The following is a 16,153-nucleotide window of genomic DNA, read 5'->3' on the forward strand; positions in this document are numbered from 1 at the left end:
TTGAAATTTTAACAGTGTAAAGAAGGAGAATGATTCTTTCACATGAGCTAATTTCAAATTTTTGCTTTTGAAGACCAAATAGCTATTTTTGTTATTTACAGATAACTGTCCCTGGCGACTCATTGTTGGTTTTAGGGTGGCTGGTCCCATATCATGTTTATCAATGAAAGTTAATAATTTCCCATACACTGTATACAATTTTGTTCAAATACTGTAACTTACTAAATACTGATTAAAGAGACATTGGTCTATGCTGTAGTGTGTACTTTCACTGCCGTTCTTATAGATTGGTATACAACTAATTTTTACTATGTTTATCAGGAATTAATCCCTCTTCAAAGCAACAATGTAATAAATTGCATAAAGGAGAATTTGCAATTGCAAGAATAGAAGATTTAACAATATTAGCACTTAATCTATCATAACCAGAGGCCCGAAACACAGAGCTTAGCAATGATCGTATAACATTTTTCTACAATTGATTCCTTTGACTACAATGTACAATCAATCATGAAAATCAAGCTTACAATCAATCGCTAACCTTTGTGTTACGGAACCCAGGAGACTTATTTACATCAAAACATGAAACCATATTGGCAATAGTAGATTCAGTAACAGAGTTAAAAGATCAAAACTCATGAACTACCTTGACAGTGATTTTCACAGACTAGTTTGCTCACAGCCAATCAGATGCAAGGATTTCAGTAGCTTATAACAGTTTGTTACATGAAATATCTCCCTACTCACCCCTTGGACTTCCTGTAGAATGGTCTGAGATGGGACCTGCATAACTATCCGCCTCCGAGTTGTTGAATCTCGACCAATCAAAGTTATCATTCACTCCTTGTCTCCACATACACATGTCAAGATCAAAATCACATGCAGATGCTGCATAGGAGAAAAGCATAGGTGATAAAGGGTAATTCCATTTACGATAATGGGCGATAATGGACGATTCTGCGGGGGATAATGGGCATATCCACAAGGGATTAAGGTCAATTCCTTATACGATAATGGGCATATCCACAAGGGATAAAGGTCAATTCCTTATACGATAATGGGAAACCCAAGGCACAACAGAGGGGTATTCCAATTCCACTTGGGATAATGGCTGTAGGAACAAAAAAGGGTGATTAATAGAAGTAATTCCTTTGATTACCCAACAATGGACTCCACAGATTAGTTAGAGGTACATGTAGTGGGTGGACTTATTTAGCTTCTCTGGGGGTATGAATACACATTATTAAATGTAGTTTGTCATGTTAACAATTCTAATTATGTTGTTGTACTAGCTAAACTGTCCAGTATAGTATAATAAGTTTATTTTAAAGATATAGAATACACATACATGTCATTAAATGTACATGTAGTTTGTCATGTTAACTATTCTAATTCTGTTGCTCTACTAGCCAAACTGTCTACAACTGTCCTTTATAATAAATTGATTTGAAAAATATAGAAATTCTACTTACGGCAGTCTATCTCATCTGATGCATCATCACAGTCATAGATAAAGTTACAGAACTTTTCTGAATCGATACATGTACCATCATTACAAGCTCGTTGACCAACACTACAGTGTGGGCTATCTGTAAAAGGCAAAGGGCAAAGGTTCAATAGAAAAAATTACTAGGGATTTATAACACAGCATAACTAAGGTCTTGATACTGTTGTTACTATGTCATTAGATAAAAAATCTCCACACTGATGTTGAATGAGCAATAGAGTCAGACACATTTTGAGTTATCTATTTAATTGATGCAAGTTTCTATCATGATATTTTAGAATGTTAAAGACATTCGCCTCTGGCTTCAAGCCGTTTCTTATTTTTCAATAAACTTAAATCTTAAATTAATAAATAAATGTCTTTACTCATCTCTACTAACCTGTTGGTGTGACGGTGACTGGTAAGGTTTGATCAGGATCTTTGATACAACCAGGAGTCATTGTGATGTCATCAATAGCTATGTTATCATCCAAACCACCAGCGATGCCTTCAAAGTAAACCTACATTAAAAAACAATGAAAGAAGGAAAATGCTTTCATCTTTTAGTAAATAGGCATGAGTGCTTTCTTTTATAAAAGTTTTATCATGAGATGAAAGATGCTATATTCACCATGGAATAGGGATATTGCTATTTGCGTTTTACAAAATTTTCAACTAAATTATTGACTGAATATCCTCAAGATGACGTCATTTTAAAAAGATCACCCGACATTAAGAACACATGATTTTCAAGTTACATTGCTTCAATCTGGTATTTCAGCCATTGAGGTAGTTGCAAGTTCACGGCATGACCAGGTTTCCAGCCTTTCAGGTTCAAACCATTAATGAATCAATATTCTACCTTGAATCTATATCCAATGTCAAGAGGAACTGAAAACTTATTCCATAAATCTCCCAAAGACTTATCCTGAGTCCAAGCTCTCTCCGGGTCATCATGGGTTGATACTTGGGTCAGAACACTCAGACGATTAACATTGGCTCCGTTCATGAATGTCCAGAAACGAATCTACAGAAAAGGACAAATCATTATATTGTTATAATGGGAATCTCGGCGATTCCATTATTTATTTATCTACAATTTATGGTCATTGTTAGCCCGACATTGATAATGGGCGATTCTGCGGGGGTTAATGGGCATATCCACAAGGGATAAAGGTCAATTCCTTATACGATAATGGGCATATCCAAAAGGGATAAAGGTCAATTCCTTATACGATAATGGGCATATCCACAAGGGATAAAGGTCAATTCCTTAAATGATAATGGGCATATCCACATTGACAACAACATATGCGTCCTTTCCGATGGACAGAGTGTTTTCCTACTGCATTCACCCCGCATTGAATACAGCCGAGAGTCATGCTTACACACAATGCTAGAATCATTTTTTTGTTAGACATGTTTCAGCATGAGACTCGAATCCACACAATTTATGTTGAGATTATACAATTCTAGTTGAACCAGGAGCTCTACTGACTATTAAAAGCTACAGCAGAGATGCCAACCTAAAGGGATGGTTGTCAGGAATATTTACCATATTTGTCAGGAACAAATGGGAGTTTCTCAGGAACATCCCGCGAAGCAGCATCGTTTATACGCTCAACCACCCAATCGCCATTGACATTGTGCGTGCATGAACCGCGGCTTGCACTCCGCACTTCGCTGTGTATTCAGCAGCGGCGCGCGGAGGCGCTTGCAATAGAAATCTCTGTAGAGAAACTCCCGTTGGTTTACCGTTGGCCACACACACACTGCATGCACGATACATGTATACACAATACACGCATATACATGCACAATACACAATACACGCATATATACACATGCACAGCAAAGCAATACACAATACACATGTATTGTAGTTGTTTTTTCCGTAACCTTTTTATTGTTGCCGTAACACCGTAATTGGAGGAATAAAATCGGAACAAATACGGCAAATCCGTAACGGTTGGCATCTCTGCTACAGTATGCCTCCTCTTTTTTTACCATTACAAGTCAGGGTTCTCAGCTTTTCAAGAAAACTAAATTCCATGATTTTTTCCCTGATGAAGTTAAAAAATTCCCTGATAATTATTTAAACCCATTTACCCAAACCCAGTTTCGCATGTTTTCTAAGTTGTTGCAGTGAATTACATGTATTTTCAGTATAAAAACAATAATGTAGAACTAATTAGTAATACCATAAACAGTCATTCAATGGATGTTGCTTTGATGCAACAAAATATAACATAGTCTGACTGACTACCGTGCTTTCGACTTTTGGGCTGATCAACATTCCCTGATATTTCCCTCATTTGAGGCATTTCCCCCTGATTTGAGGTATTTTAAAAATAAAATTCCCTGATTTTTCCCTGAAAAAAAAAGTAAAATAATTTTCCCTGATTTCCCTGATGGGCTAGGAACCCTGCATGTGACAAAAAGGCACAGAAGATACATTTTCCTGTCCAGGTGTAAAAATCTGTGTGCTGTCCCTTAATCCTTATTTAGTATGGTTTAGATTCAAAGGGCAAAATTAATTTGATGTTTGCATTATTGTTATAATACAGAAGGAAGTACTAATTTCAAATGAGATGTGCCATATTCAGTACGTCTAACAAATTTGTTTAAATCCATTTCCTCAGCCATAACCATAAGGCCTTTGCAAAGAGCCTAAAGGAGCTACATATTCCATAGCAAAATGTGTTTAATAAAAAATTACCTGACAATCACCAGGACTTTGAGGTTTGGAGAATACCAGTCCATCCAGCAAGGCTTTCTTATTGACATCATCTTCTCCAGAATCCAAATAGAAATAATGACCTAGAGAAAGTATAAATGATCAAGAGTGTATATAATGTTGTTAAAAAGAAAGTCCAAGGGGGCATTTCTTATTACAAAAACCACATGGCCCGTATTCTGAAGTCGGGTTTAACTTAAACTCGGGTTTAAAGTTGTGGTTTAAGTATGGATAGCCAATTGTTACATAAATCACTGACAATAGAGATATCATATTTCAGCTCATTTGGCTCTCAAATCATTCATAATTGTCTAGGAAGTATAAATAGATGATTGAATTCACCATCGATGACTCAGAAAAGAGCACCGCAAGAACATAAAAGGTGAAACGTCAGACGATCCAAGTATAGGTTGGGATGAGTGTAATTAACCGTGACCGAGTCAACTTTCAACATAAAATACAAAGCATCGTAAGTGCACAACAACACATATAACATGTATGGAACGCCAAGAGGCGTGATACTATAAATACAAATAATTCATACTGGCGCACAGTAAACATAAAAAACATACAACTTAATAAAAATTTTGACACTTTTGGCTTCCCATAATTTTAGCACAGAGTTAGACCATGGTCTAAGTTAAACCTGACTTCAGAATACGGGCTCATGTGTCCGGTAACTCTACCATTCTACCAACTACCATGGTTATATGGCCAAGCAGCCAATCATGGTACATGTATTTACAGTAATTGAAATGCTCACATGTAGTTTTAAGTCTTTATAAGAAGGGTCCTTGATTACAGCACCATCATGAAACCTTCAAGTGGCCAACATTTTAAGCTCTGGTGGGTGTTTCATAAAGCTGTTCGTAAGGTAAGAGCGACTTTAAGAACGACTGGTGATCCTTTCTTACGCGCTAAAACATCGTCTATGGTGCATACCATTTACCAAAAGAAATGATCACCAGTCGTTCTTAAAGTCGCTCTTATCTTACGAACAGCTTTATGAAACACCCACCAGGTTCATATACTCCCTTAGACAAACCTAGACAGGCTGACTAGCTTCATATGTACCTCATAAATTAAAATGGGTGTGGCCACTTGTAACACCACTTAGCTGTTGGGTTACCATGGGCGTGGTCCTCATTAGGGTGTTACGTCTAGAGAACCTTGGTATCAAAAGCACCTTCCATAAATATATAACATACATAATAACATGGGTGCAGTCACTTGTACTACCACTTACCCACTGGGCTACAATGGGAGTGATCCTCATAGGGAACTCCATCTAGAGAACCTTGGTACCCAATAAAACCTTCCACAAACTAACACTGTAGCATACGGAATAAAAATGGGTGTGGTCACTTGAAACACCACTTACCCGTTGGGCTACCATGGGCATGGTCCTCATTAGGGGGCTCCATCTAGAGAACCTTGGTATCCATTAAAACCTTCTATAATCTAACATTGTAACATACAATGTACATAATAAAATGGGTGTGGTCAATTTGTTGGATTCACAATATGGTGCGCCATGTATTGGTTGTAGCGAACAGGCCAAATTTCTAACTTCGCGGTCAACATCGCATGCAGGCGTAGGCAGCGCACAGTGATATTTTACTGTAATGTGACTGTGATGCTTCAAAAAGGAAAATCATATGGTAGGAATTCACCAAAATCGGTCTAAATTTTGCACAGAAGTATGCAGGCAAATTTCTCTCCCAACTCCTGGACCCTAGTTAACAGCATATCCGGTCGAGCCGCGTCAGCCAGCACTGAATAATCCTATGCATGCATACACTTTAGTACTAGCATATGCGACAGATGTCGACTTCTTCCCATGAGGCATTGCAAAGTTTGGCCTGTGAGCTGCAACCGATAGATGGCGCAACGTATTGTGAATCCAGCAAATTGTACTACCACTTACCTGTTGGGCTACCATGGGTGTGGTCTTCATAGGGGGCCCCATCCAGAGATCCCTGGTATCCAGTGAGCCAGAACCAGTTTAATTCATCATCATAATTTTGTGTCCAGTCACACACCGTACCAGATTCAAAGTCACACATCCAATAGGCACCTAATAGAATATAAATTTTAGTTCATTAATCATTTATTTCCCTTTCCAAAGTTTATATACAATGTTTGTTCCTCTTGATAAGCAATAAAATACATGTATGTAGCAAATTCAATAGATCTAAAAAATTACATGTATACCTTTTTTTATAAATGCAGCTGAGTTCTTGAAAAGCATGATTTCCAATACCATGTATTTGACACTGCTTATTACTTGTTTCTTTAATGTAATTCAAAATAAAATGTCTCTCAAAGAATATCCATTACAAGCATACGTGTATAACAAATATACATTGCACCATTTCCAATGCTTATAGTGTTACCTTTCTGTTTAATCTCATCCCACATAGGCTAATCCTAATTTGTCTATTCAGATTGTATTTTAGCCCATCTACCACTTTTTCAACATGTCTAATGTACACTTGGACTAACACTACTTAGTCTATATGGTTAGATAAATAATAGACTAATTGGCCCGTATTCTGAACTCAGGTTTAAATTAAACCCTGGTTTAAAGTTGAGCCAATTAGGGCACAAATCCCTAACAGTACACATTCCATTTATTAAACCATATGACACCAAAATTGTTCATAATAGTCTGGGAATGATAACTGAAGTATTTTTCGTCATTATGAATGCAAAAGGAATTAAAATAGTAAACATAAGAAATATGCAATATAAATAGAGTTTTTAAATTTTGGCTCGCCATAATTTTAGCAAAGAGTTAGACTGTGGTCTAAGTTAAACCTGACTTCAGAATACATGCCATTGGGTATTAGACAGAGAGTAGTGTAAACAAGACCAATTTGAAAGTAGACCAAATGGGATTAGCCCGTGTGGAATTAGACTATCCCAGAAGCAGACCTACTGCTTGGACACCAAGAGGTAAGGCCAACTAACTTAGAATTAGACCAAGAGTAGTGCAAACAGGACCAAATTGAAAGTAGACCAAATGGGTTTAGCCCATGTGGAATTAGACTATCCCAGAAGTAGACCTAATGCTTGCAGACCACAAGCCCAGCAACTTGGAAATTAGACCAGGATTAGTGTAAACAAGATGAAATTAACGGTAGAAAGTAGACCAAATGTATTTAGCCTCATGTGCAATTAGACTATCCAAGAAGTAGACCTACTGCTTGCTGGCCAAGATGCAAGGCCAACCAACTTAGAATTAGACCAAGAGTAGTGCAAACAGGACCAAATTGAAAGTAGACCAAATGGGTTAAGCCCACGTGTAATTAGACTATCCCAGAAGTAGACCTAATGCTTGCAGACCAAGCCAAGCAACTTGGAATTAGACCAAGATTAGTGTAAACAAGATGAAATTAAAGGTAGAAAGTAGACCAAATGTGTTTAGCCTCATGTGTAATTAGACTATCCAAGAAGTAGACCTACTGCTTGCACACTAAGTGATTAGCCAACAAACTTAGAATTAGACCAGTAGTGGTGCAAACAAGACCAAATTGAAAGGAGACCAAATTGTTTCTGCCCATGTGGAATTGGACTATCTGAGAAGTACACCAACTGCTTGTAGACCAAATGGGTTTAGCACATGTGTAACTAGATTATTTGAAAAATAGATCAAAAGTTGCAGACCAAATGGGTTAAGCCCATGTGTAATTAGACTATACCAGAAGTAGGCCAATTGCTTCCAGACCAAGTGATAAACCAATCAACTTACTGCATGTGTTTTCATCAGTGCCGTCCCCACAGTCCTGAGAATAATCACATTCAGCAGAGTAAGGCACACACAGCTTGTTATCACACAGGATCTCACATGGAACATAGGATACAGCCTTACAGTCAGTGAAGGTGATATCATCAATCGCTATGGTATCATTCTCATACTCCACAGATGCAGCAAAGATGAGCTGCAAAGTAAATCACACAAAACAATTATGAGGATAAAAGACAGTGAAAGCAGAAAATAATTCCTAGGTGACCACTTAGCTCAAAACAACAGAATATTTTGTCAATACATGTTATTGCAGTAAGCAAAAATTGTAGTATGGTTTGAAAAAAAGAACATTTATTCATTTAAATTCCATTCCAAAGGCTATTCCACAAAGACATAAAAAAATGTACCTCTGTCGAGACTTAAAAAATCTTCTAAAAACTTTTTTTTTAACTCTTAGCTCTTTATGCGCCTTGAGCACTCTACAGAGTGGATTTGGCGCTTTATAAGTCACATTATTATAATTATTATTATCATTAAGAGTAATCCTTATCCTTCCTCCATATTCTGTTAAATTTGAAGTAATTTGAATTCAACAAAAACCAAGATACATGTACAAGCTCTGTTTTGCGATCAATTCTTAACAGACACTGCCCAGACTATATAATGGTTGATAACTGAAATTTACAGGGTGCACCAAAAAAAGGTAATGATTAAATGATACCTGATAGGATGACTCCAGTCTCCCTATCCCTACATGAGCTTTCATCCAAGATGACGTCCAGGTATAGAAAGGACTCCAGATCGTGAAACTGGGGTCATCACCAACCTTCACTTCCAGCTTAAACTCTACGTTTTTACTAGACTCCTACACAGTAAAACAAAACATAAAATGGTTCATAGCATGCAGCATTCAAAAGCATTGTATCAAGTGCTTGATATATATCTGATATATGCACATCATTTTGTCATTGTTGGTATTCTCAATGTTTCATATTGTGGGAAGGGGGGGGGGGGGGGGGTTTGGGTTAACATAAAGAGATGTGCTTAATATTTACATCAACGTAACTGGTTACAATATAGTGAGAGGTAATAACATTATCCCACACTGTTTATTCAATAAAGTTTCTTTGTCTCAACACTTTGATATTATCGCCATATCACAAAGCCCGTAAAGCTCCACCCACTGGAACCGGATGTGCCCTGTAAAACGCCTACATTTAAGAGAACCCCCGAATTCAGTAGTCAACATTTTAACACATTGTCTACTGGAACCAGGTGATCTCTGTACAAAGCCAATGGGAACTGCAGCATTCAGCAGTCAAGAGATTAATGAACCACAGGAAGCATAACTTCAGGCACCTTGTTGAAAACCCAGAGCCACAGTCCCCCCTCTCTCTTTGGAATCTTAAAAGCAGCTTTTCATTACCCATCCTCATGGGCAACAGCGCAGAGGATGATCTTTTGTGTTTGGTGGGGACGCAACAATAGACGTCCCCCAAAGAACAAAGGATAATCCTCTGCACTGATGAACATTCCAATCCTCACATTATCTCATAGACAAGTATAATGGTGATTGTGAGAAAGCTGCTATTATAATATGTTAAGCTTTCTTAGAGCAGGATTCTATATACTTGTAAAGTGAGTCGGGATCAAGATGCAGGATTCATAACCCCTAACAGACTGGGCTATTTTGACGCCTAAAGAGGGGGGGGGGGGCTGATTCAGCCCCCCTTATGATCTCAGCCATTGATCGTGCGATCGCAACGAAAATTGGCACGCGCATTTCCCATGGCATAATCTACAAAACTATAAGGTCAAATTCTGCGAAAAATCTCATTGCTAATTGATAATGCTAATTTATGCATAAAATCAAAATTTTGCTCTACTTAACTAAATAATTCCCCCAAATGCAAATTTTGGGTTCACAGACTCTTTATAGGTATCTGATCATCATCTGATGTTCTTTAAAAAAATTTCAACATGACATTTATTTTCTTATGGATTTTATTGTTTTCTAAATTTATTATGTATTTCTTTGTTTTTCGACTTTTTGTTTTTACTTGTGTTTTCAATGGAAATTGTCAGGGAATTTATTTTGACCATAAACACGATAAAATTAATTGAATTTTATCAGTAGAAGGAAAAATAATGATACAATTGTGAATTTTGGCTAAAAACACTATTTTCATTGGATTTGTACACGAATTCACGTTTTTGAGCAATTTTGGGTCTGCATGCACTTACAAAATGTTGCTTAATTTCTAAACCACGTACCCATGGGGTTGCGATTTTGGTCTCAAAAGTTGCGCGAGACTTGAAAGTAAATAGTCAGTGAACAACCCTACCAACAAATTTTGCGTGGCGCATTTATCGCGAGAAATGTCGAGGGGGGTCTTCTGAGGGTTAAAACTTTAAGATGAAGCAGGTTTCCTTACCTGATAGAAGAACCAAAAGTCTAGGATACATTCAACTGCAGTGTGTGGTAGCATAGGGCTGTACAGCCTTGAGAACTCACTGAATTGACCATTGCCTGGAACAACCTTCACATAGTATCCTATTATAAACATATCAATGCAACATATTACATGTAGGTATAGTTAATTTCTTCATACCCTATGATTAAACACATCAATTCAACATCTGTAGGTACAGTACAATGGAACCAGAATAGAGAGACCACCAAACAGAAACAATAAACATGGTATTTCTAAGTCAGGCTCCGAACTGTAATATATAGGTCTAAATGTAGTGAAAATACCCATAGCATTTTTATAGCGGGAATCCTGCTATTACGAGGGACAGACTTTTGATAAATGGCCTAATAATATGAAATGATTAGGATGTACATTGTACAGCACTGTAAAAGGAAAACAATTTTCACTACACCATTTCCTTTCTTATCACAAATAAATTGGGAGTCAGAAGTTAGATGTTATAAAGAGGGACATAGATTCAAGACTTATCCAAAAATTAAATTAGCCTGTTTTATTTCAATAATACTATGCGTATGCGTACCACTTGATGAATCTAGAGTATGATCTTTGTCTGGTATCTGGTCTATCCAAGCCTGTACTTACCACTTGATGAGTCTAGTGTATGATGTATGACTCCTACCTGGTTTGCCCCTCCTGTTGTATTTTGATATACCCTGTACCTACCACTTAAAGAGTCTAGATTATGATCTTTGTCTGGTATCTGGTATGTCCCATCATGTTTTATTTTTATATACCCTGTACCTACCACTTGATGAGTCTAGAGTATGATCTTTGTCTGGTATCTGGTCTGTCCTATCATGTTTTATTTTGATATACCCTGTACCTACCACTTGATGAGTCTAGAGTATGATCTTTGTCTGGTATCTGGTCTGTCTCAGCTTGTTTTATTTTGATATACCCTGTACCTACCACTTGATGAGTCTAGAGTATGATCTTTGTCTGGTATCTGGTCTGTCTCAGCTTGTTTTATTTTGATATACCCTGTACCTACCACTTAAAGAGTCTAGATTATGATCCTTGTCTGGTATCTGGTCTGTCCTATCATGTTTTATTTTGATATACCCTGTATCTACCACTTGATGAGTCTAGAGTATGATCTTTGTCTGGTATCTGGTCTGTCCCATCATGTTTTATTTTGATATACCCTGTACCTACCACTTGATGAGTCTAGAGTATGATCTTTGTCTGGTATCTGGTCTGTCCTATCATGTTTTATTTTGATATACCCTGTACCTACCACTTGATGAGTCTAGAGTATGATCTTTGTCTGGTATCTGGTCTGTCTCAGCTTGTTTTATTTTGATATACCCTGTACCTACCACTTGATGAGTCTAGATTGTGATCTTTGTCTGGTATCTGGTATGTCCCATCATGTTTTATTTTGATATACCCTGTACCTACCACTTGATGAGTCTAGAGTATGATCTTTGTCTGGTATCTGGTCTGTCCTATCATGTTTTATTTTGATATACCCTGTACCTACCACTTGATGAGTCTAGAGTATGATCTTTGTCTGGTATCTGGTCTGTCTCAGCTTGTTTTATTTTGATATACCCTGTACCTACCACTTGATGAGTCTAGATTGTGATATTTGTCTGGTATCTGGTCTGTTCCAGCCTGTTTTATTTTCATACACCCTGTACCTACCACTTGATGGGTCTAGATTGTGATCTTTGTCTGGTATCTGGTCTGTCTCAGCTTGTTTTATTTTGATATACCCTGTACCTACCACTTGATGAGTCTAGAGTATGATCTTTGTCTGGTATCTGGTCTGTCCCATCATGTTTTATTTTTATATACCCTGTACCTACCACTTGATGAGTCTAGATTATGATCTTTGTCTGGTATCTGGTATGTCCCATCATGTTTTATTTTTATATACCCTGTACCTACCACTTGATGAGTCTAGATTATGATCTTTGTCTGGTATCTGGTCTGTCCCATCATGTTTTATTTTGATATACCCTGTATCTACCACTTGATGAGTCTCGATTATGATCTTTGTCTGGTATCTGGTCTGTCCCATCATGTTTTATTTTGATATACCCTGTACCTACCACTTGATGAGTCTAGAGTATGATCTTTGTCTGGTATCTGGTCTGTCCCATCATGTTTTATTTTTATATACCCTGTATCTACCACTTGATGAGTCTAGATTATGATCTTTGTCTGGTATCTGGTCTGTTCCATCATGTTTTATTTTTATACACCCTGTACCTACCACTTGATGAGTCTAGATTATGATCTTTGTCTGGTATCTGGTCTGTCCCATCATGTTTTATTTTTATATACCCTGTACCTACCACTTGATGAGTCTAGAGTATGATCTTTGTCTGGTATCTGGTCTGTCCCATCATGTTTTATTTTTATATACCCTGTACCTACCACTTGATGAGTCTAGATTATGATCTTTGTCTGGTATCTGGTCTGTCCCATCATGTTTTATTTTGATATACCCTGTACCTACCACTTGATGAGTCTAGAGTATGATCTTTGTCTGGTATCTGGTCTGTCCCATCATGTTTTATTTTGATATACCCTGTACATACCACTTGATGAGTCTAGATTATGATCTTTGTCTGGTATCTGGTCTGTCCCATCATGTTTTCTTTTGATATACCCTGTACCTACCACTTGATGAGCCTAGATTGTGATCTTTGTCTGGTATCTGGTCTGTCCCAGCCTGTTTTATTTTGATACACCCTGTACCTACCACTTAAAGAGTCTAGAGTATGATCTTTGTCTGGTAGCTGGTCTGTCCGATCATGTTTTATTTTGATATACCCTGTACCTACCACTTAAAGAGTCTAGATTATGATCTTTGTCTGGTATCTGGTCTGTCCCAGCCTGTTTTATTTTTATACACCCTGTACCTACCACTTGATGAGTCTAGATTATGATCTTTGTCTGGTATCTGGTCTGTCCCATCATGTTTTATTTTGATATACCCTGTACCTACATGTACCACTTGATGAGTCTAGATTGTGATCTTTGTCTGGTATCTGGTCTGTCTCAGCTTGTTTTATTTTGATATACCCTGTACCTACCACTTGATGAGTCTAGAGTATGATCTTTGTCTGGTATCTGGTCTGTCCCATCATGTTTTATTTTTATATACCCTGTACCTACCACTTGATGAGTCTAGATTATGATCTTTGTCTGGTATCTGGTATGTCCCATCATGTTTTATTTTTATATACCCTGTACCTACCACTTGATGAGTCTAGATTATGATCTTTGTCTGGTATCTGGTCTGTCCCATCATGTTTTATTTTGATATACCCTGTATCTACCACTTGATGAGTCTCGATTATGATCTTTGTCTGGTATCTGGTCTGTCCCATCATGTTTTATTTTGATATACCCTGTACCTACCACTTGATGAGTCTAGAGTATGATCTTTGTCTGGTATCTGGTCTGTCCCATCATGTTTTATTTTTATATACCCTGTATCTACCACTTGATGAGTCTAGATTATGATCTTTGTCTGGTATCTGGTCTGTTCCATCATGTTTTATTTTTATACACCCTGTACCTACCACTTGATGAGTCTAGATTATGATCTTTGTCTGGTATCTGGTCTGTCCCATCATGTTTTATTTTGATATACCCTGTACCTACCACTTGATGAGTCTAGAGTATGATCTTTGTCTGGTATCTGGTCTGTCCCATCATGTTTTATTTTGATATACCCTGTACATACCACTTGATGAGTCTAGATTATGATCTTTGTCTGGTATCTGGTCTGTCCCATCATGTTTTCTTTTGATATACCCTGTACCTACCACTTGATGAGCCTAGATTGTGATCTTTGTCTGGTATCTGGTCTGTCCCAGCCTGTTTTATTTTGATACACCCTGTACCTACCACTTAAAGAGTCTAGAGTATGATCTTTGTCTGGTATCTGGTCTGTCCCATCATGTTTTATTTTTATATACCCTGTACCTACCACTTGATGAGTCTAGAGTATGATCTTTGTCTGGTATCTGGTCTGTCCCATCATGTTTTATTTTTATATACCCTGTACCTACCACTTGATGAGTCTAGATTATGATCTTTGTCTGGTATCTGGTCTGTCCCATCATGTTTTATTTTGATATACCCTGTACCTACCACTTGATGAGTCTAGAGTATGATCTTTGTCTGGTATCTGGTCTGTCCCATCATGTTTTATTTTGATATACCCTGTACATACCACTTGATGAGTCTAGATTATGATCTTTGTCTGGTATCTGGTCTGTCCCATCATGTTTTCTTTTGATATACCCTGTACCTACCACTTGATGAGCCTAGATTGTGATCTTTGTCTGGTATCTGGTCTGTCCCAGCCTGTTTTATTTTGATACACCCTGTACCTACCACTTAAAGAGTCTAGAGTATGATCTTTGTCTGGTAGCTGGTCTGTTCCAGCCTGTTTTATTTTTATAAACCCTGTACCTACCACTTGATGACTCTAGATTATGATCTTTGTCTGGTATCTGGTCTGTCCCATCATGTTTTATTTTTATATACCCTGTACCTACCACTTGATGAGTCTAGAGTATGATCTTTGTCTGGTATCTGGTCTGTCCCATCATGTTTTATTTTTATATACCCTGTACCTACCACTTGATGAGTCTAGATTATGATCTTTGTCTGGTATCTGGTCTGTCCCATCATGTTTTATTTTGATATACCCTGTACCTACCACTTGATGAGTCTAGAGTATGATCTTTGTCTGGTATCTGGTCTGTCCCATCATGTTTTATTTTGATATACCCTGTACATACCACTTGACGAGTCTAGATTATGATCTTTGTCTGGTATCTGGTCTGTCCCATCATGTTTTCTTTTGATATACTCTGTACCTACCACTTGATGAGCCTAGATTGTGATCTTTGTCTGGTATCTGGTCTGTCCCAGCCTGTTTTATTTTGATACACCCTGTACCTACCACTTAAAGAGTCTAGAGTATGATCTTTGTCTGGTAGCTGGTCTGTTCCAGCCTGTTTTATTTTTATACACCCTGTACCTACCACTTGATGAGTCTAGATTGTGATCTTTGTCTGGTATCTGGTCTGTCCCATCATGTTTTATTTTTATACACCCTGTACCTACCACTTAAAGAGTCTAGAGTATGATCTTTGTCTGGTAGCTGGTCTGTCCGATCATGTTTTATTTTGATATACCCTGTACCTACCACTTAAAGAGTCTAGAGTATGATCTTTGTCTGGTATCTGGTATGTCCCATCATGTTTTATTTTGATATACCCTGTACCTACCACTTGATGAGTCTAGATTGTGATCTTTGTCTGGTATCTGGTATGTCCCATCATGTTTTATTTTGATATACCCTGTACCTACCACTTAAAGAGTCTAGAGTATGATCTTTGTCTGGTAGCTGGTCTGTCCCATCATGTTTTATTTTTATATATCCTGTACATACCCCTTGATGAGTCTAGATTATGATCTTTGTCTGGTATCTGGTCTGTCCCATCATGTTTTCTTTTGATATACCCTGTACCTACCACTTGATGAGCCTAGATTGTGATCTTTGTCTGGTATCTGGTCTGTCCCAGCCTGTTTTATTTTGATACACCCTGTACCTACCACTTAAAGAGTCTAGAGTATGATCTTTGTCTGGTAGCTGGTCTGTCCGATCATGTTTTATTTTGATATACCCTGTACCTACCACTTAAAGAGTC

General features: G+C 37.6%; 1 protein-coding gene across 1 annotated transcript in view; it reads right to left on the reverse strand.

Moving 5' to 3' along the window:
* The window catches only part of LOC129263584 (MAM and LDL-receptor class A domain-containing protein 2-like), a 123,299-nt gene that overhangs the window by 13,851 nt on the left and 93,295 nt on the right, over positions 1 to 16,153 (reverse strand). The window contains exons 48-56 of the mRNA XM_064100617.1: positions 10,410 to 10,528; positions 8,696 to 8,839; positions 7,978 to 8,167; positions 6,151 to 6,300; positions 4,206 to 4,306; positions 2,349 to 2,513; positions 1,887 to 2,007; positions 1,473 to 1,589; positions 748 to 888 (exon numbers count right to left, since the gene is read on the reverse strand). Coding sequence (XP_063956687.1) covers positions 748 to 888; positions 1,473 to 1,589; positions 1,887 to 2,007; positions 2,349 to 2,513; positions 4,206 to 4,306; positions 6,151 to 6,300; positions 7,978 to 8,167; positions 8,696 to 8,839; positions 10,410 to 10,528 — 1,248 coding nt within the window. The remainder of the gene's footprint in view (positions 1 to 747; positions 889 to 1,472; positions 1,590 to 1,886; positions 2,008 to 2,348; positions 2,514 to 4,205; positions 4,307 to 6,150; positions 6,301 to 7,977; positions 8,168 to 8,695; positions 8,840 to 10,409; positions 10,529 to 16,153) is intronic.

Source organism: Lytechinus pictus, chromosome 6 (assembly GCF_037042905.1).
Source record: "Lytechinus pictus isolate F3 Inbred chromosome 6, Lp3.0, whole genome shotgun sequence".
Taxonomy (NCBI): Eukaryota; Metazoa; Echinodermata; class Echinoidea; order Temnopleuroida; family Toxopneustidae; genus Lytechinus; species Lytechinus pictus.